General features: G+C 38.6%; 2 protein-coding genes across 3 annotated transcripts in view; one reads left to right on the top strand and one right to left on the bottom strand.

Annotated features, from left to right (window-relative positions):
• Positions 1–19,574, bottom strand: part of dock10 (dedicator of cytokinesis 10) — a 107,015-nt gene extending 87,441 nt beyond the window's left edge. For both annotated transcript variants that reach the window (XM_058799050.1, XM_058799051.1), the window contains exon 1: positions 19,336–19,574. In XM_058799050.1, the coding sequence (XP_058655033.1) occupies positions 19,336–19,443 (108 nt within the window). In that variant the 5' untranslated portion in view covers positions 19,444–19,574. The remainder of the gene's footprint in view (positions 1–19,335) is intronic.
• LOC131554035 (uncharacterized) lies at positions 6,468–9,046 on the top strand. Its single transcript, XM_058799058.1, has 2 exons — positions 6,468–7,360; positions 7,957–9,046. Exons 1-2 carry the CDS (start codon positions 6,916–6,918, stop codon positions 8,241–8,243), a joined length of 732 nt encoding a protein of 243 aa, XP_058655041.1. The 5' UTR covers positions 6,468–6,915; the 3' UTR covers positions 8,244–9,046.
• Positions 19,575–27,592: the final 8,018 nt, after the last annotated feature.

The following is a 27,592-nucleotide window of genomic DNA, read 5'->3' as shown; positions in this document are numbered from 1 at the left end:
TGGTGAGCAGGATGTGAAATCCAAGCCTTGATCCTGGAACAGCACTTTTTCCAAAGCTGGAAGCTACAGGCACACAGAGTGCATTTTTGTTTTGAAAAACACAAAATGAGAGCAGTGAATGGGGAATAATCGCATTTTTTAAGTTGAACTTATTTTAACTTGAGCACTGCATTTTTACAATGTAGTATCATGTGCAAGATGCTGCAAAAAATGCAAGATGTGAGCGCAATGGTCAAACATGTCCATCTACATAGTTTACATAGAAAAACAATGGAAAAGTGTGCTCTGTGTGAACCGAATAACGAATTCCTTATTAGTTTTCTCTGTTTTAGAGACTGGTTAGAATATTGCATTGCATATGCACAATGCTATTTACGCTTTGTACTAGCATGTAACTTCATGTTGAGTTTTCTGTTTGCATTCACTTGGTTCTTTGGTTGTCTGTGCAAATGTAAATGTCCATTTATGCTGTCATTTATGTGAATATTTGGAAAAGTCAGTCATTGAATACATTTATTGTACCTTTAATTGATTGTATTTTTGGTGATGTTAGCATATTTGTGGCTAAATAACAGTGGACAAAAATAATTTCTATGTATTTTATTTTGTGTTCAAATCTAATTGATCTTGTTTATGGTTAAAGTAAAGCATATAAACTTATCCGATGGCTCTCGGACGGGAGCTTGAGCCCTGAAGTGGCGAATGGTTGACATTAGAAGGCTGTGCAAGATCTTTTTTTCAGGCCTGTTTCTGCAAGATTTTGTCCCTCTCCCGCTTGCAACCTTTTTGCATTGCTGATTTTAATTGTCTTAAAAAAGGCATTGCTAATATGTGGCAAAATGGGACTATAGATGTTATCAGGAATAGACAACTAACTGACCACTTGTTTGACATTTTCATTTCATTTTCAAGTCATTGGGCATGTTTACATGCAAATCTAGATCATTTTAAAATCACACATACACATGATTTTTCGTCTATAGATTTGTATGTAAACCCTTAAAACAGATTTGTATGGTAATCTGATTTTTTTTTTTTTTAAAGTGTGCAAGTGAACATGCTCATTGTCTCTTTTCCTGTCATCGGTCATTTACTGCTCTTTCTGTGTTTGTCTTTGCTGATATCTGGAATCAAATCACTCTCTTATCTCAATAATACTGCTGTTCAAGACACAGGAAATGTTTTCAAGCTCTTTTACTGGCGGCACCAAGCCTCTGCACTCATTGAGACCAACATTTATCATTCAGCTTTAAATGATGTAATGGAAATTATGTGGAAGTTCATCATCATAAACTTGAATCTAAAGTACAGGTTACTATATAAAAGACCTATTTAGTTATTGTTTTAAGATTAAGGTCTAAGGTCGTTTGTAGAACCTGTACCATGTGGAACTATTTGGTTAAGACTGCCGTGGTCTTCCTGAAGCAGATATGTAGCAACCCAGCAGTGGTTATGGTGGTCGAAGCGCCTTCATATTGGCTATGCATCTGAGAAACAAAATGTTCCTTTGTAACAGCTTCGGAAGACAATGCTCTCTTCAGTGTGCACCCATCTTTTATTTATGACCTCATTTTAGACTAGTGCTTTTGTCATTTCATTGTTGAAGTGTGTACATACAGAGACTTGAGTCATTCCTGAAAATTAAAAGGCACCAGTGTTTGATTGGACACACAGTTGACTGTGTGTGTGGTTTGTGGGAGTGAATTGTGTTGCGGTGCGGGACTAGAATATGTCACTAACACTGTGCATTTAAACACAAACACAGCTTTCTCACGATACATGATTATCTTGTGTGCATGCACTCAGTTTGTTTTTTCCATGTTAGGAAAGTCAATGGGGTTCAATGTTCTGAACACCAACTTTCTTTAAATAAATTATTTTCTGTGTTCAAAGAAACTCATGAAGGTTTGGAGTGACCTGAGAGTGAGAAGAGCTAAACCTCTAACTTGAGAATGGTCTTCACTAAAGAAAAGGCATAAATGACAAATAATGTGTGTAAGGGTTCAGGTTACAGTGTATGATTAGCTAAATATCAGAATAATGAACATCTATAGGAAACCCTCAAAAGTACAGTAAGTATCTAGACACTTAAAAAACAAAATGTATGAATTTCACTAATAAGACACCAAGAATGAACCTTCATACTTATGCCACGATTTGCCAAATGATTTGTTACACCCACTTTGTGAGATATCATTGATCTCTCATGTGTCTCATGTGATTTATCTTTTAAATGAGATGTGACTGTTGTAGCGGTGGCGCTATCAGATTAAGGAGAGAATATTAACTATTAAAAAATAAATAAACAATTATACATTCGGGTGCCGAACAAGCTCGACAGTCTTGTCAAATATAACTGTTTTCACCCAGAATAGCTCTTTAAGCCACTGGTTACAAAAATAATTTGAATGAAATTCCCAGACAAAGTAAGTTCAGGTTCATAGTTTCAAAGTTGTATTTAACAATTAAAAAAAAAAAGAATTTTCAAAAGCTGGTTCATTTTCAGCGATAAAAGTACATCACTTTGCTCCTCACATAACTATTTGGCTTCAGAAGACTAGAAATCCAATTTGACTCATTTATTATAACACTTTTATACTGTTATTTGGTCAGTTTTTGCAGTAAACACCTGTGAATGTACTTTTATAGTGTTTAGGGTAAGGTTGGGGTTCAAAAAAAGGATAATCATATATTAAAATAAAGGGTAACGCTTTACCTGCAACGTACTACATAAGTAAACAGAATTTACAGTGTAACTTTTTTGTAATTATAGTGTACCTATTCAGTACCTCCGTGTAAGTATAAGGGAACAATATGTGAAGTTTGGGGAATTATTTTTAATTTGAATTATTTCAGATTATTTCTACTGTAAGTATTTTGAAACTAAGTGGTACCTATTCTAATATTACGTGGTATGTAGGCTATACAATCTTATATTACCGGGGAACCCGCCTCAAAACGCGATTGGGCTAGTTTTGAGTAGCAATTGGGCGGGTTTTGTTGTGAAAACCTGGCAACCCTGGTTAGGAATGTGGAGGTTCAAACGCGAACGGTTCTGTCTGCGGTGCTGAAGATGGAAACGTGTGGAAAATAGGAAAAAAATAATCGAAGCACAGACGAGAGACAACTTTGAAACTGTGTTGGTTTAAAACTGGAGAAGTGAATGTGCTGAACGGGAAACAGCTGGAATTACGCTTGAGACGAGTCTATCCATGTTTGCGGTGCTCATGACAGGAATATGTGTTGAAAATATAAGAAAACTAATCGAAGCGAAGAGGAGAGAGATTTTTGGAACTGACTGGAATCTGTTTTTTTTTAAACCGGAGAGTTTTGTCCGAGTATGTTCTCACAACACTGAGCAGTGGATCACAACGGTAAAATCAAAGACGGTAAAATCCTGTCAGATCGCTATAATACATAGTTTAATATTGACTTTCAGTGTTTATTACTGTGTGTTTATTAACGTGATGGTTTGGCCATAATAGTTTAACTTCGTCAGTGGGTGAAAAACATGAACAAATAGAACAAAATCTTAATTTTGTTCTTAAACTTTTCAAAAGAATTAGCTTTAACTGTATAAGCTGTATAAGTATGGAGTTGCTTTGATTTTTCTGAACTGGTGTAATACATTTTTATCTTTCATTATCTGTTGCCTGTGTTGTTACTGTTGTCATATTGTGTGTGATTTTAATTTAAAAACCCAAATTTCAAATAATATTAGAATTAAATAAAACAGTCACCAAGTTTATTGATATATTACCTGATATATAATGTATGACCTACTCTATAAACAATCATTTTAGAGCCATTTGCTGTAGCTACTTACCCTGTAACTACATGGAATAAGGAGCCTGTCCTCCAACAAAAAACGACCCTATAGGTTGTTTGTGCAAGCCCTTATTACGACCTATATTTACGTTTTAAAGTTAAGCGCCCTCTAGCGCACGTAAAAATAATGACAGTCTCGTGTTGCGTCTGTCGTCATGAAATGACGTATGACTGTCATTACCAATCAAAATGCGTGTTTATTTAAATGCAATATGTGGACTTTTTACACCGATCTCACAGTATTCGTACATATTTTACTAGGTGGCTAATTCGTACGAATGACCACACCTAACCCTACCCCTAAACCTACCCCTTACAGGAATCATGCAAAATCATGATTTTTAGTGCACATTTTATGAGAAAATGAATTTACAGAAATGTACACTGTAAATTCAGTATACTTACGTAGTTCTTTGCGGGTTGTAATCTAAAGCGTTACCAAATAATGTATACTTTTAGAAATGCATGCAAATAATTTAATGCATCTTGATGCACAAGGCAAGAAACTGAAAACAATGGAAAATTTGGTTAATCAATTTAGTGATGCCTAGAGTTACCCTGACCATGCTTTAGATTTTGACTCCTTGCGAGTGAAAATGACTTGAAATTCCATATTCACATCAGCTGAGCACAAGCTCATAAGTGAAGCACATAATGTGTCAAACACACAGGTCTGACTTTAGTCTAATAAGTCCATGTAGATTGTAGAGAAATAGAATTCAGCCCTGGCTAATACTTCCTAGATCCAAAATGTCCTGTGAGAAATCCTTTATAGCTCTTTTCTGGGAACTCATTAGCTAAAACGGCAGCATCAGCAGCCATTTTACCTTTTGTTTGCTTATATAAGTAGCAATATAATCTGGAATGACAAGCAAGCAAGTCGCAGAAACCTCAAACATTTTCACTTCAACTGCACTAAACCATCAATTAAAAACCCTGTAAACCCCTAAGCCGCCTCTACATGCATTTTCTTGTCTCCTTTCTTAACCACTGTCACTTCAGAGGCTAATTTGTACACTTTTAAAACGGCTTCTTTCATAGCATTGTAATTGTTCCTATCCGGTACTGACAAATATGTAAATGCTTCCTGGGCTTTCCCAATGAGCACACTCTGCGATAAAAAAAAAGTGCAGAGCAAGTGAAGCCACTCCAGTGCTGATCGTTTGCAGTATATTTGACTGGTGAGGAAAAAACACACACACATCAGATTATTCTTTTAGCATTTTTGTCATGTTCAATAAATCAGACATTTGAACTGCACCAACATTTACTAGATCTGAAAGATTTCCCCTCTGAATTCTACCCTCCAACATCAAGTTTAATCTATTTTTCAACTTTGCCAGCTCCAGTTTAGTCTCTCACTGACCTTAATTTTGATATCTCAAATTATAATTGCCGTTCATTCTCCCAATCACCAACCTCTAAACGGCGTGTTTGTATTTTCAAGTAATTTTTTGTTGTTCAAAGGTTAACACAGCATTATCAGGGTCATTATCCCATGCAACATCAACAAACCTGATAGACCCACAATCTCACTAAAATCACTTCCAAGTCAACCAAATATTTCAGCAACAATATAAATATGATTTGAAACAAGTCTTTTATTTCCACATGTCCAGCTTGTAATCAAATGCAGTGTAATTTCAAGTTACGCAACATGCAAAGAGAGAACGTCCCCACAACTAATTAATAATAACAATAATAATAATAAAAACCTGTTCTACTCCTACGGTCCAATCGAAAATAAGTGCTCTGCAAAGTGGACTTCACAGGGTATTGTGCCGCAAGTGAGATTTCAATCCGAAGGCTTCAACGGATCAAAGTACACTGCAGACAGCATAATAGATATGTCACTTCACAGTGATACTGAGTGTCACGAATCCTGTCCCTGCACTTCCGTTCATTCACCACCAGAGGTAACTCGCTCACCACATTGACTCTCACAGCACACATCACACTGGACTCAATTTCCCATCATCCATTACACTGATTGCACATACAGCTGAAGGCACTGATCACACAGCTCTCACTAATCACACAGTCTATTTAAACCCTGGACTTTGTTTCCCTCACTGCCGAGTATTGTATGCGTTTACCGCTCCCCTAGCCGTAGCAACTCTACAGAGCCCCTGATAGTTTTCCCCTGCCTGTTTTGGATTGTGTTTTCCCCTGCCTGGACTATTGCTTCGTTTTCAGATACTTCTCTCGTCAAACCCCTTCGGATACTGTTCGCTGTCGACCGACCTTTGCTTGCCCTAGGATTACTCTTTGTCTTGTCCCTGCCATACCTGTTTGCCATTGCTTGACCCTGCCTGTTTTTATGACCATGCCTGTAAATAAAAGCTTGCACTTGGATCCGCACGTCTCACGTCTCGTCAGCCATGTTCCAGAATACTCGGCCACACAAGGATTCAGCAACTTCTCAGACAGACATTGGTCAGGTATGGACACAACTAGTCTATTGTTTGCCCTTAAACAAGGCACACGGTCATTGGAGAACCATGTTAGAGAGTTTTTAGCTTTCTCTCATTATTCAGATCTACCGGACATAATCCTGATTGAGATTTTTTGTGATGGCATTAATCAGCCTCTGCGATCTCAGCTCAGACGTGAGGGTCCGCGTTCATCACTGAGTTGTTTTTTGCACTATGCTTTATTGACTGTTGGTTCAGTGTTCACTGTGGGTATCACAGAGGAAGGCGACACCGCACGCACTCATGTAATGGCAGCTACACTAGAGCACGAGCACAAAATGGCGGCCACAACAACACCCCGTCATGTCATTGCTGCCATTCAGGAGCCAAGTCAAGTCACAGGTGATCTTCACGAATCAAGCCAAGTCACAGGTGATCTTCACGAATCAAGCTAAGTCACAGCTGATCTTCACAAATCAAGCCAAGTCAAAGCTGATCCTCACGAGTCAAGCCAAGTCACAGCTGATCTTCACGAATCAAGCCAAGTCACAGCTGATCTTCATGAGCTAAGTCAAGTCACAGTTAATGTCAGAGTCAAATCAAGTCACAGTTGCTGTTAAAGAACCCAGTCAATTCACAGTTGATCTTAAAGAACCAAGTCAAGTCACAGTTGATGTCAGAGAGTCAAGCCAAGTCACAGTTGTTCGTCATCAATCGAGTCACGTCTCAACTGATCTCCCAGAGTCTTGCCCCGCCTCAGCTGATCTCCCAGAGTCACTTCACGTCTCAGCTGATCTCCCAGAGTTACTTCACGTCTACGCTGATCTCCCAGAGTCACAGCAGCACGTCTACGCTGATCTCCCAGAGTCACAGCAGCACGTCTCCGCTGACCTTCCAGAGTCGGGTCACGTCTCCGCTGACCTTCCAGAGTCGGGTCACGTCTCCGCTGACCTTCCAGAGTCGGGTCACGTCTCCGCTGACCTTCCAGAGTCGGGTCACGTCTCCGCTGACCTTCCAGAGTCGGGTCACGTCTCCGCTGACCTTCCAGAGTCGGGTCACGTCTCCGCTGACCTTCCAGAGTTGGGTCACGTCCGGGCTGAGACACACAGATCATCAAGGTCAGTCTTTCATTATCCCAGTCTGATATCCAGTGTGAGGGATTCACCGCTGGTGTCTGCACGCGCAGCTGGTATCCCCAAACCAACTCACTCTAGCCCTCCTGTTCCTGAACTGATTCCCCTGTCTGAAGTGCTTCCCATGATGGGGATCACTTTATGTTGTGTTTGGGCGCCGTACACCACCGCAGCACTGTCTGAGGTGGCGACTGCTGCCACAGCTTCTCCAGAGGTGGTGGCACATGCTGCAGAACCTCCAGAAGCGGCAGGGCTCACCTCAGCCCCTTGTATGGTGGTGGCGCTCAGTAATGTACTCTCAACCTGTTGTGTTGCGGTCGAAGAGACCGTTACTAAACTCTCCTTGTGTCCTGAGTTTACTGCTGTAGAACCTCCAGAGGTGGCGGCAACTGCTGCAGAACCTCCAGAGGTGTCAGCGGTATCCGTCTGTGAACTCTCGTTCTGTCCTGTCACGGCTATGGAGGCCGTCAGTGAACTCTCGTTCTGTCCTGTCACAACTATGGAGACTAATTACGAACTTCCCATGTTCCCTGCCTCTATCCTTGGGTCTGTGCATGTTTTGTCTCTTTCTTGTGTCTCAGTTGTCCCTAGTTCGCAGTCCCTGCTGATCCGTTGTGGTGCTCCCCTGATCTGCCGTGGTGGTCTTCTGCTCTGTCTGCTCCACCGTGGAGGTCTCCGGCCCTGTCTACTCTGCACTGGTGGGCTCCTGCCCTGTCTGCACCGCCATGGAGGTCTTCTGCCCTGTCTGCTCCACCCTGGTGGGCTCCTGCTCCGTCTACTCCACCCTGGTGGGCTCCGGTCTCTTCTGCTCCGCCCTGGTGGACTCCAGCTCCATCGGCTCCTCCCTGGTGGACTCCAGTTCCGTTGACTCTGCCCCGGCTTCCTGCTCGGCCGGTTCTGCCTCAGTCCCCATTCTCTTCACGTCTGGAAGCCGCTCCTTGGGGGGGGCTATGTCACGAATCTTGTCCCTGCACTTCCGTTCACTCGCTCACCACATTGACTCTCACAGCACACATCACACTGGACTCAATTTCCCATCATCCATTGCACTGATTGCACACACAGCTGAAGGCACTGATCACACAGCTCTCACTAATCACACACTCTATTTAAACCCTGGACTTTGTTTCCCTCACTGCCGAGTATTGTATGCGTTTACCCCTCCCCTAGCCGTAGCAACTCTACAGAGCCCCTGATAGTTTTCCCCCTGCCTGTTTTGGATTGTGTTTTCCCCTGCCTGGACTATTGCTTCGTTTTCAGATACTTCTCTCGTCAAGCCCCTTCGGATACTGTTCGCTGTCGACCGACCTTTGCTTGCCCTAGGATTACTCTTTGTCTTGTCCCTGCCATACCTGTTTGCCATTGCTCGACCCTGCCTGTTTTTATGACCATGCCTGTAAATAAAAGCTTGCACTTGGATCCGCACGTCTCACGTCTCGTCAGCCACGTTACACTGAGAGGGAAATTTACCCACCAGTCACTGTGCTTTACCCCAGAAATACAAGATGTTTGACTGAAATAAACAGGTTGAGGTTCCAGCATTTTTGAGTTTAATTCCAGGCGAGGCGAAATAATATTTCTAATCAAACATCTGTTTAACTCGGCGCTGTCCTGTTACATGGAGTGCAACTTTCTGCTGTCTTTTTCTTAGGCCCATCTAATCACTATCTACTTTTTTATATCAAATGAAACTTTCATGAAGTTATTTTATTTAATAGCACTACACCAATCAGTGGGTGCAAAACTGTAACCCATGGGAGACTCTTATATCTCATGGCCATGAGAGGTAAATGAGAGGGAGCTGTTCATCAGACCAGTTTTCTTCGCTGATGTACAGAAATCATTGGGATCCATAGTGAAGAAACTGTTAGGAAAATCAGAAAATGTAATGCATGACTTTCAGGATGTTCTCGCTGTTTCTGGTTGTCTGTGTATTTTGTGTTCTCCCTTTTTGTGTCTCTTTACTCCTGTAGTGTTCTTTTCCAGAATGTTTCTGGTTTGTGATCCTGCTTGCCTCGTGACTTTGATTTCCTGCCTGCCCTTTTTTTGGTGTTGTCTGCTCACCTGGCTTTGTTTCAGACCTCTCTCCCTTTGCATCACTAGATTCGGTCACTCTCCAGCTCTCCATGACTGTCTGCTGCCAATCTCGGCCTGGCACTTGGAGTCGTGCCCTTAGCTGGAGCATTTGCCCCCCTTTGCCAGTTTGCTGAATATCAGTAAACTTACTGACTGCCCTTCCCATTATGTGACACCCAAGGGTGGACTGGAAGTAAAAATCAGCCCTGGACTTACAGCCTACCAGCCCATCACAAGTCCAGCGGAGCAGAAGTGTGCTCAGAAACAGACAAAAAGGCATACAAATTAGTTATCTAGCCAGGTAGTCTAGATAGACAGCTTGAAACGATGGAAACAAAGCATTGCAGGTTTTTTAAATTTTCTTAACAGTTGCCAGTACAACTACTCCAAACATTTACGACATTGCCGGCGGTGACATTGCCAATGCAGTGTCGGACTCAGCTCACAGCTAAAACGGTTGACAAACTTTTCTACTAAATAAATAAATAACATAAAAATAGTTTGACCTTTTTCCTTAGGACACCGTATTGAGAAAGGCAGTGCAAATGCAGTTTTGTGGTTAAAGTTACTTCTCTTGTTTCCCAAAAACATTGCTAGCTAACTAAGGTCACATGTTTCACTGAACTCTATAGGTAATAATGACAGAACTTGCAACCATAGTTGCTTTTAGGAAATGCCCCCTGGGTTTTTGTTGCCAGTGTCAGACACTAGCTGTTTCCATTACCCTTCAAATTGCGCAATTTTAAATTGAAAATGCACCCAATGGAAACATGTTCATTCACAACAACTCCCATATATCGCAAAAAGATTTTGCACTCACGTGAGGTGGTTTTTCAGGCAATTTGAAAAAGGATTATTTTGCATTTTTTTTGCATTTACAGTTCACCTGGTGTGCGAAAAAGTCACATGATCATTCTTCAATGTACTGTCTATAACCTGAAAGAAACACCTCATACGTGGCTGTTCTCAAGTATAAGGGGCTTTTCTTACCATTAATGCTTATAAAATATTGCAAAATTTTGCACAATCTGTAATGGAAACGCAGCTATTGAAAAAACATGTTGAAAGTTTCAATAAAGTTTAGTTGGAACATTTGTGGGTCCTTTTTGTATTAAATTGTATTTTATCATATCATGACTTACGGATGTACCACTGCCAGGGATGCAATACAGGTGCATCAAAAAATGAATTAATGAAATAATGCATCGCGTGTTGAATTCATATGAAACATGGAATCTGCAACCTGAATTGTAATGTCATTTCAGACACATGCATTTTATTGTGTCCAGTTAGACGAGGGGTGTTGCATTGGTCTCTACAGCATGAGCATGCATAATGAGCGATGACTACAGAGTTGATAGTGTTGGAGGGCACACAGATACTGTTGTGCGGTTCTAATAAAAGACATAGTTTAGTGAAAATCAAGCACAGTCCGGACAGAAAGATGGTGAGAGTGCAGCATTATTCCCTCCAGACCGCCTATCCTAAACTCAGCATTACATCCTCAAGGGCATTCACAAATCTCCCCCAACAAGTCTGAGGCAACGCCCCATACAATCACACACACAGATTATCTCTATCTAAACAGCTAGAAATGTGGGTGGACTGTCAGTATTTAACTAAAAAAAAATTGATGGAATCAAATGATTTAATGATTTAAATGACTTATAAATGTCAACTGAGCCGAAAACTTAAAAGTTTCTGAATGATCTTATAGGTAGCATGATATTAATTCATATGACTCGACTGGTATTGTTGATATCATTGCGATGAAGAAGTCAAAATCTAACCCTTTAATCAACTTGAGATAAGCTATTACTAAATATAATGTAGAAACTTTAATTTTCTGTAAAGCTGCTTTGCAACGATTTGCATCGTGAAAAGCTCTATACAAATAAACTAGAACTGAATTGAATTAATCACTCTCATCGGTTCTAACACACACACCACATGACTTCACAAAGATTGTGGTTAGTTGGTATTTGAGGTTTGCAGGGCTTGCAAAATATAAAAATCCCTGGTAGCCCTTCGGGCAGGCTCTCTTTAGATTTTGGTAGCCCAAAATGAATTTAACTAGCCAAAAAAATAAAAAATAAATAAAAATGCATCCTATGCATCCTCAGTGTGCAATTTTCATAAGGAAATATTTAGTGTGAGATTTTGCTGCTAAAGGATTATCTGCAAGGTACTAAATATAAATGCCCTTACGAAACAAAAATATATGGGAATATACTGTAAAATATAATGTGATATTACATAATACATTTCCATGTATTGGAAACTAGTGCTTATATTTTTCAATATACAGCGATATATGCATTGACAATATATGGCTATATATATATTGATACATACAAATATATTTAGAAATGAGGACAAAGATAAATCTAATATTCATAATGTTTGATAATTTATTGAGTATATATTGCTCATAGATGTTCCCATATAAATGTGAATGTATGAATGCACTGAATGAGTTAAAGCAGATCTCTAGTTCCCAGCATGCTCTGCTTCTGACTGTTAAAGTGGTTATTTAATATAAGTGTTATTTCATGTGTTTTTGCTCAGTATTAATATTGGGGGAGATCTGTTAGTGTTTAATGTTGTATTATTTTAAAATGTAAAAGGGTTTCTGGTGTGTGTAAGTTTGTGGGGTTATCATTGTGTTGAAGAGTAGAGTCAGTGGTCAGGATGACGATTGACCAAACACCATTGAATCATATATTACTTTATTTAAAAAGTAATGGCTGTGCACGTTTCAGCACAGTGATTGTCTGTTCACTAAGTGTTTATTATGAGCAGATGTGCTGATGCTATAGTAAACTAGCTATATTACAAAATATGAAACATACTGTATATCATAAATTATTGTTAAAGATAAGAAATATATATTTTCATATATGTGTGTATACTACATGAGTAAATATATGTTCAATATATTTTTACACATGCAGTACTATATCTTATCTATATATTATAAAGTGTATTACTGAATATAATGTTACATATATTGTGATTTATAATTAAATATATTGTCGCATATTTTTCATGAAAGCGGCAATTCCTTATGTATTATTCAATATATTGTAATATATTTACACAATATATTATTCTGTATAATTTCTAATATACTGTTATGCCTGATCGTTCATATATTAGGAAATATATTTTCTTTGCGTAAGGGTGTTCACATGCTTTTTCACTGATTTTTGAATTATTACTCAATATATTTAGTAAGGTATATAGCATACAATAAATGTTTGTTATTAGTTCAGTCAGACTGCATTTGTCAGCTCTTAATGGGCTTTCTTGAGCTTCAGTGAATGTTTGCACCGATTTAATAGTGGTCTATGAGTCCCTCTGTTGTCTTTAGTCTGAAAGAAAGAAAAAAAAATAGATCTCAAATGCTGGAAAGGGTTCAAATATGAAGATGCCGGAAAACCAAAGCATGTGCAGGACCTGGAGGACTTTTCTGAAGAACACTGGACAGTTTAACTGCTCAGAACAAACAAGAGACTCATGAAAACCTACCACAAAACATTCAGTTAACGATACACAGCTTTAGCACAGGTAAACTTTTGACCAGGGTCATTTTTTATTTTTCCAATTTAGCTATTATTTTTGTCTTGTGGACTGTAAACATCTGTGAAATAGCTTATTCAGTAATAACAACATTTAAAAACATCTTATTTTGTTACCATTATTAACATTTTGCAGGTTCTGCAAGACACGTGTAAACTTATGACTGCACCTGTTTGTGCTCATATATGTATGCGTAGCATAGCTGGAGCAGCTGCTTTCTTCAGTACAAGAGCAGAATGATCTTCTCACAAAGATTATAATGTGGTTTACAGAGAACCTGAACGCAGTTGCTGTTAACTAGCAGTGAGCAATTAGAGAAATTCCCCTGCCCTGGTGTGACCCAGGATGACCTCGCCCTCATTACGCTGACATGAGTGGGGGAAGAGTTTCTGAGTGCATGTCAAACTACCAGACTTTGTCTTCCTCTTACGAACAGCGAAAGAAAGGAATAAAGTTAATGTAGAGAGCGATGAACCAGAGGATGTAAACGAATTTACAAGCCTTGAAAAGCAAATAAAACCTACAATATTCTGAAAAAAGAGAGAAACAAAATGTAGACACTACATTGAAGACAAAAGATTTAGAATTCCTGCAAATGTTATGGTAGAGAGGGAACATTTTCATTCCCACAGCTATGGGCTCTTTTGGCCTCCATTCCCAAAACAAAGAATTTAAATACAAGCTCAGTGCGTGACCTCTGACTTATCACATGGCCAGAAAACTGCAAACCGCCTGCAGTGGAGAACGCAGATGTGACGCTAAGCAGCACGGCTGTACTTGATATGTCTTCTTAGCATTGTGTCATTTGTTTAGAAATGGCTTATTTTTGTTGTCGTTTTTCAGAGGGAGTCATTCCTGCCAAATGTCTAATGCAAGAGCAGTTAAATACAGTAAAAATCAAATGTTGTTTCATTAAAAGTGTTTTGAATTTATTTCATTTCAACTGACCTGTTATATATCCATTACCATGCTACAAGTATATCTATAGCTGTACAGATAGATAGATAGATAGATCTACGTACTTAATAATAGGACAATAATATCCTACTAAGTATTTGATTATTTAAAGTTTTGCATTGTATCTCTCAAAATGATGGATGTCACTAAAATGTGGAGATAAGCAGAAATAAGTTAATGCAACCTCTTATTTACATAAATATAAACAAAGCTGTTTCAAATATTTAACATGTGTGGTGATGAAATATTGTTCTTGTCGATACCTTCCAGCATTTCAGTACTAAAAGTGTACATCTTTAAAATGCATGCAAATTACAGCGAAGCTCAACAGCTACCAGTGATCGGCTGTGGTCAAAATGGATTTAAACTGTGAAATTTGATTTGATCAATTCTTGTTTTCTCAGAGATGTGTATAATACCTCACAACCTCAGTGTTTGTCAATAACTTTAGGTAATTTTGGTGGGGATTTTTACACGGGTGATGGGGAAAATAACACAGTCATTCTGTGTTAGGATGGCAATAAAATCACTGACTAACCTCTGCAAATGTTGAAAACACCTTACATCCCCATGAGAAACAATTACCGTCCCAATAGGGCTTATGTCTTCCTTATTTAACACACCTTATTCAGATCAGCAGCTCGTTAGGAGAGACCCCATGCGTCAGACATACAAAATGTTCCAAGCAGAGACACTATATTTAAACTATACCGTTTAAGCAGTTTATATACCATATCAAAGTTATGGTTTAGTTTGATATCTTACAAATATATACAGTATACTCATTAAAACTGTTTATCTGTGTAGAAAACAAAAAAAAACAAAAAACTGCATTTCTGTTGCAATGAGTTACCTTTCTAACATATGTCCCAAGAATCACACCAGGCCTGAGTCTGCTGACCTGATTCTTCGTGCCAATATGAAAAACACACCGGCAGTCATCAGTCATAAGGGATGAATGCAAAAACAAAGAAAATAAAGATGCAACCAAGTCACTTACATTTTAAACACAATATTGTCTATTTTTGCTTCATTTCACCAACAAGAACAGCTCCGAACAAATCCACACACAGAGGTGTGTTTAATGAATTGCTTGAATGAATGATTCAATGACCCATTCATAAAGACTGTGCCTGCATTCAAAATATGCATACTTCCAATCTAATTAACCACCAATCTATGAAAAATCCTGCCACCACCAGGGGTGTAAATTTCATCTGACAGTAGGGGGGGACAATAAACGTAAAATTTCTCAAGAGCAATTTTTGAAGGGGACACAAATAATACAGCCAAAATTGTACTTATAAGGATAGATATGTGAACACAGCATGTGTACATAGCATGGAGACCGTGTTTAAATATGAGTTCATGGTTCACCACGCGGTCATATTATAATTATTATTTTGCGTCATCTATAGTATTTTAGGTTTCATCTGAAACCTAGTACGTCTCTTTCGCATTAATTCAACCGCATTAAACCCACTGATCTGCCGCTAAACATCATATTGAACGAAACCCAACACATAGGTCTACAATATTAGCCTAATATCAGTTCACACACAGGCTTATTGCCGTGTTAGTTGTAGTGGGTGACAAGCTACGGTATTAAGCTTGTCAAACTTATAATTGCTCATAGAAAATACATCGGATGTCATAATTGTTTTGTCATGACTAATTTATTAATGATCCAGCATCATCTGTATTAAAGATAAAGAATCATTTCACCCGATGTTTAAAAGAGAATAAAATAGCCTTGACAGCCTACTTACACATAACTAACTTGCTCTCTCTCACCGGACTCATGTGTGTATCGGTAAAGAAGGAAAGCAGGCAGTGGACCAAACCACTGTGAGGAAAGGGAGGGGGGAATCAAAACATTTCTGAACTTAAAACGTTTTTTTGCGTTTATTTTGTTTTACTAATCACACAATTATTTTAAGTATATGTCCATTATATTATTTTCAATACACAGAGTCACTTGTAATTATATTTTTAGGGGGGACAAGCCTCAGATAGGGGGGGTCCTGTCCCCCCCGTCCCCCCCGGGATTTACGCCTATGGCCACCACCTACCGGCAGTTATTTAAACTACTAATGTAACTTTTTTTGGTTAAAAAAAACATCCATCAGTTTTAGTTTTTAACTGCTAGAGGGCTAAAATGTACACAGTATAGCTTAAAAAATAATGTCTTATTTTAATATACACATAAAAAATGTCAATCCCATAGCCTTATTCATTTATGCAATTGTAAATGCATGATAAATGCATCCATGCCACCTCTGAAAGGCATTAAATAGCTAAAAAAAAGTGTAAAAAATCTGTTAAATTCTAAATTCTGTTGATACTAGATACTATATATACTATAGATACTACTAGATACTATTTGATTGGTACCCCTATAATATCTTATCATTCTAATTGAATTTGGTTAATTGTAAGACAAAAGATGATGCATCTAATAAGGTTAGGGAAAAAAGCCCATATAAATGTAAAATGCCCCAGGAAATCGATTTAATGGGGCGCCTTTAGGAAAAAGTTAATTTCTGTCACTGTTGGAAACTATAGCAATGATGCGAAGAATGCTGATTACTATAAAAATGAATTCCATGGTTTACAAATTGGCCACACTAACTTCCATAGTAAGTGCCTTTTTTGTAATTATCTGTTTTGCTGGGGAAACCAATCAGACTGGCACTAACGACCCTCTAAACCAGAGCCGGCCCAAGGCATAAGTGAAGTAAGTGGCTGCTTAGGGCCCCCAAGAGTAGCCTACAGTTTATTTTATTTTATTTTATTTTAATTTGTGATATATTATGTTAGTGGACAGTGGTAATTATACGAAAGCGCAATATTAAATAATTAAATAATCAATACAAATAATTCAGCAAAGGGTTTTAACAAAGGGTTAAAATCGATCAAGTTTTGGGGTTGAGGGGAGGCAAATTCAACATGGTGCATTTCTCAAAACCATTGTTAGCTAATTATGGTCGATATTTCCATTGAACTGTATTTGGGAAACGCACCCCTGAGCAGACAATGGTATGATGTAAGCAACACAGCTACAACAAACAAAACTGATAATGGGTGTGTTAGATTTATAGTGTGTGAATAATCAAGCTTTGACAATAAACAGTTATATTGGTGGGACCGAGGGGCCCCCAAATAAAATTCTGCTTAGGGCCCCATAAAGGCTTGGGCCGGCCCTGCTCTTAACCCATGGCATTCATGCTGTTCTGATCTTTTTCACAAGAGGAGGAAGAGAAGGAAAATGGATATAAACATTGAAGATAACATTGATAATGATGATAATACGCTACATCAGCTGCACGCATATTAACACCCATTCATCTACAGACACACAACAGTGTCTCTTTTCTTTGCATTTTCATCAAATACACAGAAACGGTTTATTTTACTGGCTCTTGAAGAAGTGGCAATAGCAGCAATGGTTAAAGGCTAAAGAAATACATTTCACAGCAACAGCTCCTCAGCATTGCATGCTTATAGGTCCGGAGTCCAAGCTTCAGGTCTGTGGAAGCTCATTCAATCTAACTCAAACTACAAATTCTAAATTAGACATTTACACAAGATCAGTGAGATGTTTTGCAAATTTAAAACAACGGTTTTGAGCATTAATGGAGTCCAAGAGTCTCTACTTAATGTGCTGATGAGTTGAAACAAGTGTGTTTGATTAAGGAGACATGAATAATGCTCTACGCAGTTCTGAGTTTCTATTCTATTCCTTCAAGAACACAGCATAACACAAAAAAACAACATTGGATTCTTGTGCAAAACAATGTTACATCTCTGACTGCATTTGATAGCTTGTGATTGTGACAACTTCATACCCGGAAAACAAAACAATGGACAGAGCAACACAGTGTGCCAGTCAGTGTCACTTGAAGTCAAATGTCTTTGTTAATATTGCACAAATGATTGCAAACCTATACGGAAGAGTGGCACTTTAACAAAGACATTTGGCAAACCCCTCATCCTTACCAAAAGGACCATTTGGAATTGAACTGATAGTGAACATCTCAGTCTATTGTCTTATATGTACCTTTAGCTGTAATTTGCTGATTGGCCAGCTTTAATGTCTCAGGTTTAGTTTTAGACACATGATCAAGGCTATGCTCTTGAATTCTCCTCTTTCTCTCTGAGCTCTGCCTTCCTGGGCAACCGGATCATTAGTTGCTAGGAAAGGCCATTCTCAAGTTCTAAATGGCTTCGCTCTTCCTCCCATCCACGTGGCTTTTTAAATCTGTGCTTTCACTCTGTTACTCTGATAATATTTCACATACAGTAGCAACAATTCATAGTCCATGAATCTGTTTTGTTGCCGTTTCAAATGTAACCTTAAGTTTCAAAAATGGCCAAACTAGTTTGGAATGTTAACATTTAAGGGATACATTGCAATACAATCACACTCCATCAACAATGCTTTGTTAGTAATATGTGGCAGAAAGTGGTAATAGGAAAAAAAAATGCATTATATTATCATGATGTGAAATTACCCTACAATGACACCTTTTCACTCAAACTTCAAGTTAAAGAACTGCATGTAGAAGGGCTTGGGAGATCAATGCAAAACATACCAAATGTGCACTAAAAAAAAACGAGTAATGCAGTAGAAGCATGCTGTAATTGCAATCACATGCTCCTAAAAGTTGTAGAAATGCATTACTGAATGAGGCTAGAAGAACTACCACAAATCAATACCGCTGTAGTCCTATCATCAAACACGTCACCGTATCCAATAGCAACAGAGCACATCCTCTATCTCGGCGCTGAAGCTCCAAAAACACTGCACACTTCAGATGTCATCTTAATCAAACACACCTGCTTCGTGATTCAACCGATCAGCTCAGTGACTCCTGAAGTGGGTGTGTCAGAGAAGGAGACGTCCAAGATGTGCGGTGTTGAGGAGGAAGAACCAGGGCTGGAAGCCGCGGCGCTGCATTCCTCTGCGGCGTTTTTACTACGAGCGGCGTACGTCACCGAACATGTAAAGCTCATTTCCCGCGAAAATGAGACATTCGAACGAGTTGATTTTTTGAAGAAGAGTTCTAAATTCGAAATAAGACCAACGCCGCTAACAGAGGCCCAATCGTTCACAAACACCATCCTTGTCCATTTACAACTTCCATAATGGTTCGCCGCAGAATAAGTCTGGCATATGACCTCACTGCATGCGAAATACAATGCTTGACAAAATAGATCTTTCCTCTCTTGGGAAACCAGGCGCAGTGCGATTCTCTTTACGCACACATCATTAGAAAATAGTGTCTTGTCCGCCCACGAGCCAGCATCAAAATAAGCCCAAGCGCGCGCTGTCCTTGTCTTACCGTTACAGTAGCGTTCCTCACAGCATTAGATGCGGTTTGGCGAATCTCAGCTGCGCTTCCCGGCTTCAGGAGGCTTTTCGTAAATCTCCGGGTCGATTCCGCTGCCATTTCTTCATCGGTGCATTCGGGGCAAAAAATCTGCAGTATGTGCCACGAATCGCGCCGAAAGCGAAAGACTGCTTTATGCAGACTGTAAATGCGCGTCCTTCTGCTCACTGTCTGCTCCACTCAGCAGCTTCACTACGGCGCGGTGGGCAGGGCTCTGTTTACTCAGCAATCACACACATATCAGCAGATGTGCATCGTGTTCATGCAGCAAATCACTTTAAAATCACGCACAGGCATTAGTAACGTTGGAATAATAATGCAAAGTTCGAGCATTGGATTCTATGAGATGAAAGTAGGCTATTCAGAGTGTTGCACATCAGCAGGATGCCCAGTGTCTTTCATCCAGGTCAACAGATCAAATGCGTAAACCTTGGAACGAGAAATAGTATTAGAGAAGTAATAGGTAATATTACACTAGATGCAACGTTTTTAATAGCCTAGTCTTTTCCTCACGTCAGCAGTTTATATAAAGGTGCGGGTAAATATATTTACAGATATGTATGCATACAAAAAGTAGTCTTACTGCGCTAATTTCGGTGAATATGCCATTTTAACTAAATTGTCTTGTAGTGTGCGCGAGAACATTTGTTGGACTTTGGCGCCATCGCGCGCCATAAAACACAAACAGAACATACTGTGATTAAAAAAGAAAAAAAGAAGCATGGCAAAAGTAGTTGGAGCCTCAGCTGCATTGTCATGACAGTTTTTTTTCTTTTGCGTAATGATGCATTAAATAGTGTCCAAACACATCTATTTCGCTATTCATGTCTTTACAAACGTATATGATGTTGTTTCCAATTAAATTAATCACAGATAACATTAAATGGTATTTTTCATCAGGCTAGATATTAATAACTCAACCCCCTTTCAGTGCACACTAACATCCACCATGTTTGTAGTTCTTTTAATTCATGTGTATTGTAGTTCTGAACCAAACCCTCCTCCAGAGCTCAGTGGGTTGTGGGATCTTTAAACATTATTAGATGCTCCCTGGATCACAGTGTTTCGTAACAAAGGCTTTCCAGGGTGCCACATTGAATTGTTCTAGTAGCCTACAACACACAGCCTTGTGTTGTTTTCATGTTTATTTATGTTTGTTCATGTAATGCAGGGATTCACAAACTTTTTGTGTGAGCTGAACCTGTTTAATTTATTTACTTGAAGTCACCCTCAGATTTTAAGTTGATTTTTCAATAGTTTAGCAACACGTTCACAGTTCTCTGATTTGGGTTAATAGTCACACAGATATGAAAGTAAACAAATAAATAAAATAAAATAAAACAAAGTATTTGTTTTTCTAATATTCAAGTGTTTTGATCATTATTTTATTTTATCTTTTTTTTTTCTCTATGGTACATAATATTCAAATCTACAGTATTTGATTTCTGAGTTAGGTCAAATCTAATCTAAAAGTAGTCAGAATACATTAGCTCATATGTGAAATCCAGTAGATTCGGTTACTAACAACAAATTTCAACAAAACTAACATACACCAAAGGCAACCTGAGTAAACACAAAATACATATTTAAAAGATGTTATTTATTTAAGCAAAAAAGAAAATAAAAGTTATCTAATACTGTGGTGTAATGGGATAATGTGTATTTGTAGTTACCTTGCATTCATTGGTTCCCGGAAGCCAGTATATTTAAGTCATGTGAATGATGCTCATGTGTGTTGATATGTATTTTTGAACCTGTTGTAAAGTGATGGCATTTGATGCACTGTAAAAAAATGGCATTTGATGCACTGTTTTTTTTACAGTGTGGCATTTGTTGATGGTCTGCCTCATTAATACATAACAAACACCAACTGTGTCTGTGTGAAAATGTATTTGCCCCTGCTAATTCTCAAATCAATGAAACTTAAATGAAATTCATGATTCATGAAATAAAAAAATAAAAAAAGTATCCATGTAAACTACAAGAATGCAAAATTTGTGAAAACTGACATCATGCACATGTGTATTACGTTTCGCTTTTATAAGCAGAGGTGATGTCCTGTCCCTTTTTACTAGAGCAACCTGTTGCAGAAGGTGCAAGGATAGTTCGAAGAGCTTTCTGATTTCAATGTATAATGCGGGATAGACTGGATCCTTTAGCACAGCACAATAGTTAACATTTTAGAAATATGCCATATTTTGTGAGGGTATCATTTACCTAATCCTCATATTAAAATTGAGGCTTTAACAACAGCACAGACTGTGTGCACTGGCCTGAAATTCTTTGCAAGAGTTCACTGAAATGCACTATTGGAGATGCAGAGAACTTGGTGAAAAGTGCTGTCTGTCATGCCATTCGCAATGTATGCCTAGCGCTCAAGCATTTCTTGGGGGGTTTTGTGGTATTTTTCAAGCCACTTAAGACCCCAGGTTTTACAGGTACATTATAATTGTTATTGAAGATCATGCAATCATGATAATGCATTACGCGTTAATATTTCAATACTTTTAATATTTCAGATTAGTAATAGTATATTAAGCAAAAGGGAGTAAAATGCAGTTGACTAACATGAACTGGGGGGTGGGATTTGACCAAAAAGATTAAAAAAAGATAGCAGTAATTTTCTTATATCTTTAAAGTGCAGCTTCCAAACACTTCAAAACATTCTACATACAGAGAAAAAGTCATTCTGAGGAAATATGGTTAGTTTAATGACTTTACAAAACTCTATGGAAAATTAAAAAACTATCAAACATCTGGGGCCGTATGTATAAAGCCGCTCAGAGTAAAATTTATATTCCTAAGTGTGTCAAAGTTCTAAGAATGACGTAATTTTACTCTTATTCCTAGACTTAAGAATAAGATTGATTCATAAAGGTTCCTAAGTGTTAAGACTAGGTCTCAGCTCCTAAATTATTTAAGAGAGCTGGAGAGGTCTCCTAACCTAGTAAGGAGTAAGGAGGAGGAGACAAACACTTTCCAGTGAAGATATGACATATTGGAGTTATATGATGATATGGAGTTGATAAAATGATACAAACTTGATTGTCAAGATCAAAAAGTATTTTTTATTTTATTTTAAAATTTAAATTGAATAACCTCTTCCACACAACAAGTCAATGCTCTAACTGCAGAAATGAAAGAAGTAATTACATTTTTTTTTGGCTGGAAAATTGGAAAAAATGCAGCAATGCACCGGTGATGACACTGTAAGCAGGGTCTTAAATATTGTAAGACTAACCCCACCAAACACAACAGTGGCCAAAAAAACACAATAAATCCAGTGTGTGGATTTTTTATTTTTTATTTTTTTATGACCCCACATTTCATTTAAAGCAGTGTTTCTCAACTCGTGGGTTGCGGAGTGTACGGCCAAAGAAATGACATCAACAACAAAAAACGTAATTCTAAATGTTCTTCTGATGCAAGACTTTTTTTTAAAAAGACGTGCATGAAAGCTGTTGACACTTCTGTCAGATGCAGTATAAGTAAGAGATGTTGACAGGTTTATCGTCAGTGTCATTATTCTATCTATTCTAACTTGTCATGAAATAAAAAGTCTTTCACCTCAGAAAAGTGAACTGTCCTGTCCTGCCAGATGTTATATCATTTTGTATATGTTTACTGTAAATGACTGCGGTGGCTCATACCAACTTAATTGTATTAACAAAGACTAGTTTGGGACTGCTATTTAATAGCCTTACCTTATAGGCTGTTTATTCAGTATTAGTCATATTCTTAACAGTCTTCACTTATTTTTTGTGAAATGAATTAAAAACAAATTTTATGTATGGGTCGTGGCTTGATGACCATAGGAAAACATAGGTCCTGATGCCAAACCAGTGGAGAACCACTGATTTAAACCATCAAAATACAAAGAAAACAAACAAAAAAAAATCACTGACCAGTGTTGCCAACTGATTTCAATTAAAATTAGCTAAAACTTTTCACTTAATGTTGTTAGATGATGTCAGGGATCTCCCCAGACAGTCTTGTCTGTCTTGTCTTTGTTCCATGTTTCTATGTTTGTTTTGTGTTTGAGCACATGGCTCTGTCTTTGTTGTTGTTTGCCATGTGCTCCTCCTGTCCTGCCTCCTTGTTACCTTGTTTAGTCCTCGTTTGTCTGAGTTCTGTCACCTGTCCCTCTTGTTCTCTCTTTGTTTGTCTGAGTGTTGTCACCTGTTCCTCATGTTCTTCTGTCCTTTATATTGTTCTCCCTTTCTCTCTTGTTTTGCCAGTTCGTTGTGTTACGTCAGTGTTTGCTTGTGCTGTCTTACCAGTCCTGTGATACCGCTTATTCCTTTCTTATTTGTTTGTAGGTTTAGTTTCTCGTCAATCCCTAGTCTAGTCCAGCAGATTGGGCTACCGGTCCCCTCCCTGGGTCTGCCCCGCTGCTAGGCCTGTGCCATCACTAGTGTGGAGTGGAGAGTCTGGCCACCGCTGCTATACTCTGGCCTCCAGCTTTGCTGCCTTCACTGCTCTCTGGCAGTCTGCCATCCTGGACTGGACTCTGTGGCCACTCACCTAGGCTGCCTATCGTCATTTGTTCCCTGCCTATTGTCTGGACTCTCCCCTCCTCACCATATCTTGTCCTGTCTGCTGTTTTGTCAATAAACTGTCAACTCTTATCCTGCTTTTGAGTCCTCTCTCATAGAAACCCTGACAGATGGCCTCATAAAGGTGACTTCACTGATCTATATTTATATTTATATAGATCAGTGAACTCGCCTTTATGAGGTCACGGGAGAGTCTCGGAATGTAGATAAGGTTTGTCCAAGAAATTGACTTTGCTGCTAGGCTTTTGAAAAAAAAGTCTTTAAAGGGGTGAGGAAGTCATTAAATCTAGCAACATTGGCACACTGACTACAAAAGTTATTAATATTTCATTGGTCCTCTTGTTTTTGCATGTGTTCATAATTTCTTTCTATAACAGCATGGCCAAAAATTATGACTGCACAATTTGGCATGTGTCATGGCATTATCACAAATAAAACAACTGACTCTAAGCAATGCAATATGCTTACAAAATCTTGCACTTTTTTTTAATTAAGGGTGAAGATGTCCAATTTCTTGGCCGGACATCACTTTTGGCCACTACTATATGGCAGTTCATTGACTTTCCAACTGACCGCCAAACCATATTGCAAAAACAAGCCACTTTTATGAGGATTGTGGGCTTTCCTGGAGTTGATGGAACTCATATTCACATCATTGCTCCAACTGTAAACGAGGAGACGTACCAATAGAAAACAAAGCATCAGTAATAATTTTTGATGATTTTGCACAATGCAAAGCATTTAAAAAAATACATTTAAATATTAAAATATTTCAGTGTCTTAATTAAATGATTTTATTGTAGTTACATTAAATGATTGGTGTTGTGCTGCTGTGACTTTACATGATTAGGCTCATTATCTATTATCTATTGGCTGATTCAGAGGTCGAGGTCAGCCATTTAGTGTTGACATCATTGTAGTTCGTAGTTCACAACACTTAAGTGTCACCTCAGTCAACACTTAAGAATCAGTCTTAGACTTTACTGAAAGTTGCTTTTAGCGTCGTTATAGAAGTCTCCTACTCTTAGAAAAGGGTAGTCCTACTTTTTACAAAGAATTTTTTGACACTTAAGTCAAAGCTTAAGACTATTCTCAAGAGCATTTCTGAGAAGTTTTATACATACAGGCCCTGATCACACTCTACCTCTATGAGTGTGTGGGTGTGTGTGTGTGTTTTGAGTGTGAGAGTGAGTGAGCGGGCTGGTGAGAGAGAGAGACTTTTAAACATCTCTTTAATCACCATAAAAATAAATAAATAAATAAAAAAACAGTAATTTTTTGTTGTTGGTGGTAGTGTTTTTGCATCACAGCTTAAGTAATGTCTTAGGCTTTATCCTTTTCTCAGTTTTAGGGACAAAAAAGTCCTAGAACCAGTTAATTTGAACATTAATAAATGCTATATAATTATTGTTCATGTTAATTAATATAGTTAATGTTAATAACTGAAACCTTATAGTAAAGTGTTACTAAAGTTTTATGTATTGTTCTGTGTGTGTGTGTTTCACAGTCTTGATGGTTTGGATTAACCCTTTAATTGCTGGATCCCTTAAAACCAGACTGCCAGAGGGGTACTGTACATGCATGTGCCCGCTGGGCACAGTTTTCCTGATGCCACCGGGGTGGCGTTTGCACTGATGGCTTGGGCCCGCCATCGCTGCTTGCAGCTACTGTATATTTTTTCTTATTCCCTCCAGAACCTCTGGGGACATCTAGTGGTACAGTTCCACATTACATTCAAATCAACACAAAACATTGCATCCTCTCAACACAACACTGTTCTTCTGACTGATGAATATTTATGATGATTTGGGTTAATCAACTGACAGTTCAAGATTTATGTCATGGTATGTTTACTAACTTTCTGGAATACCCCACAATTCTGAAATAACACCACGACCAGTTTTCTTGTATCTTATTTTGTTCGAATTCATCACCCCATTCTCATTTTCACTCAGTTTTTGTGCCTCTCTCTGTGTACCACATGTACAACTCTCATTAGAGTTGATGTGTGTCATTGTAATATTCTAATCCCAATGAAAGCTTTCACATAACAAAATGTTTCTGTTTCATCTCTCAATTATCAGTTTGAAGTGTTGATGTTCTGCTTACATGTCACAATATGGTACAACTTAAAGAGAAAAATAGTCCAAAAAGATAGGCAAAGCAGCTGGTGAGGCTTCAAACGAGCTAAAGCCCTTAAAGTGAACCAATTTTTGTTTCATGTCCTGTAGCTGAGGCGGATGCAGAGGACCCTGGGGTCTGTAGTGTTTTTTAGATGAGAGAGTGGATGGGGCAGAGAGGGGAGCGAACGAGAGAGAGAAATGCTTTGTCTGAAGTTCTGTAGATTAATATACAGCTGTCACGGGCCCAAGTATCCACACCTCATCAGAAGCCTTTCATCTCAGCAAAAGCACCTGAGGCGTCAGACAGAGAGCACACGCACCCACACGCATGCACACTCATTTACACCAATATGCTGCACATATTCAGTCTTTTTTAAATTAAAATACATATCTGTTTAATATGCATTTAATATTGTCTGTTATGTGTGTGCAGTGTGTTAATTCATGTTGCTGAACATGTACACCTTGGCCTGCTGACAGTAATAACCAGTTTTCTTCTGTGTAATTAAGGGCAAATGGCCCTTCAAAAGACATCATACTTATGAGCCCCAGCAGAGTCTGAAAGATCAAAAGACTGATTTTAGACCTTCAAAATAAAACTGCTTATTCAGCCACAAAGCAAAGAAGAAGGATCTGTGTGACTCAATGGACATGTTTACACTTGGTATTTATGTGTAGCCTTTACCTGGATGTTGTCCAAATCTGCATTGAAAAGACACATGTAAACACGTTTGTCATTGGAATATTATCTGATCTCCTGGTCCTGAGGTAGTCAGTGACACTTTGTGATTGGATCTCAGTGTCATTAAAATACTGCTTAGCTAAAAAAAAGAAAAGAAAAAAAAAGAAATATATATATATATATATATCTTGCAGGTTTGCACTATATAACATCAGAAAGATCAAGCCCTTTCTGACAGAGCATGCTGCACAACTTCGTGTCCAGGCCCTTGTCATTTCTAGGCTGGACTATTGCAATGCTCTTCTGGCTGGACTTCCGTCTAATACAGTCAAACCTCTACAAATGATTCAGAATGCAGCGGCACGACTGGTCTTCAACGAGCCCAAAAGAGCCCATGTTACACCTCTCTTTATCTCCCTGCACTGGCTACCAATCACGGCTCGCATCAAGTTCAAGACACTGATGCTTGCATATAGAACAACCACTGGCTCAGCACCCGTTTACTTGCACTCTCTATTAACAAACTACATCCCCTCCAGAAATCTGAGATCTGCTAGTGAGCGACGCCTCGTGATACCATCACAGAGAGGTGCAAAATCACTCTCTAGATCATTCTCATTCACCATTCCTGGCTGGTGGAACGATCTTCCCACCTCTATCCGAATGCTGGATCCCTGTCAATCTTCAAGCAACAACTGAAAACTCATCTCTTTCGACAGCACTTGACTTCATCCTAAACTTAAAAAAAAAAAAAAAAAAAATTATCTTTACTTATTCCTTCCTTTGGTAGTTTGTATTTATTTGAACAATGCCTGAGACTTGGTGTTGCAAGCACTTCGTATGTCTGA

The sequence above is a fragment of the Onychostoma macrolepis genome, chromosome 15 (genome assembly GCF_012432095.1).
Source record: "Onychostoma macrolepis isolate SWU-2019 chromosome 15, ASM1243209v1, whole genome shotgun sequence".
Taxonomy (NCBI): Eukaryota; Metazoa; Chordata; class Actinopteri; order Cypriniformes; family Cyprinidae; genus Onychostoma; species Onychostoma macrolepis.
The sequence above is the reverse complement of the archived record's forward strand: the minus strand, read 5'-3'. Positions and strand labels throughout refer to the sequence as shown.

Coding starts and splice junctions, on each gene's coding strand:
- LOC131554035 (XM_058799058.1), top strand. CDS start 6,916: ATGTCAGAGAGTCAAGCCAAGTCACAGTTGTTCGTCATCAATCGAGTC. Junction 7,361..7,956: donor GAGACACACAGATCATCAAG/GTCAGTCTTTCA, acceptor CTTGTGTCTCAG/TTGTCCCTAGTTCGCAGTCC.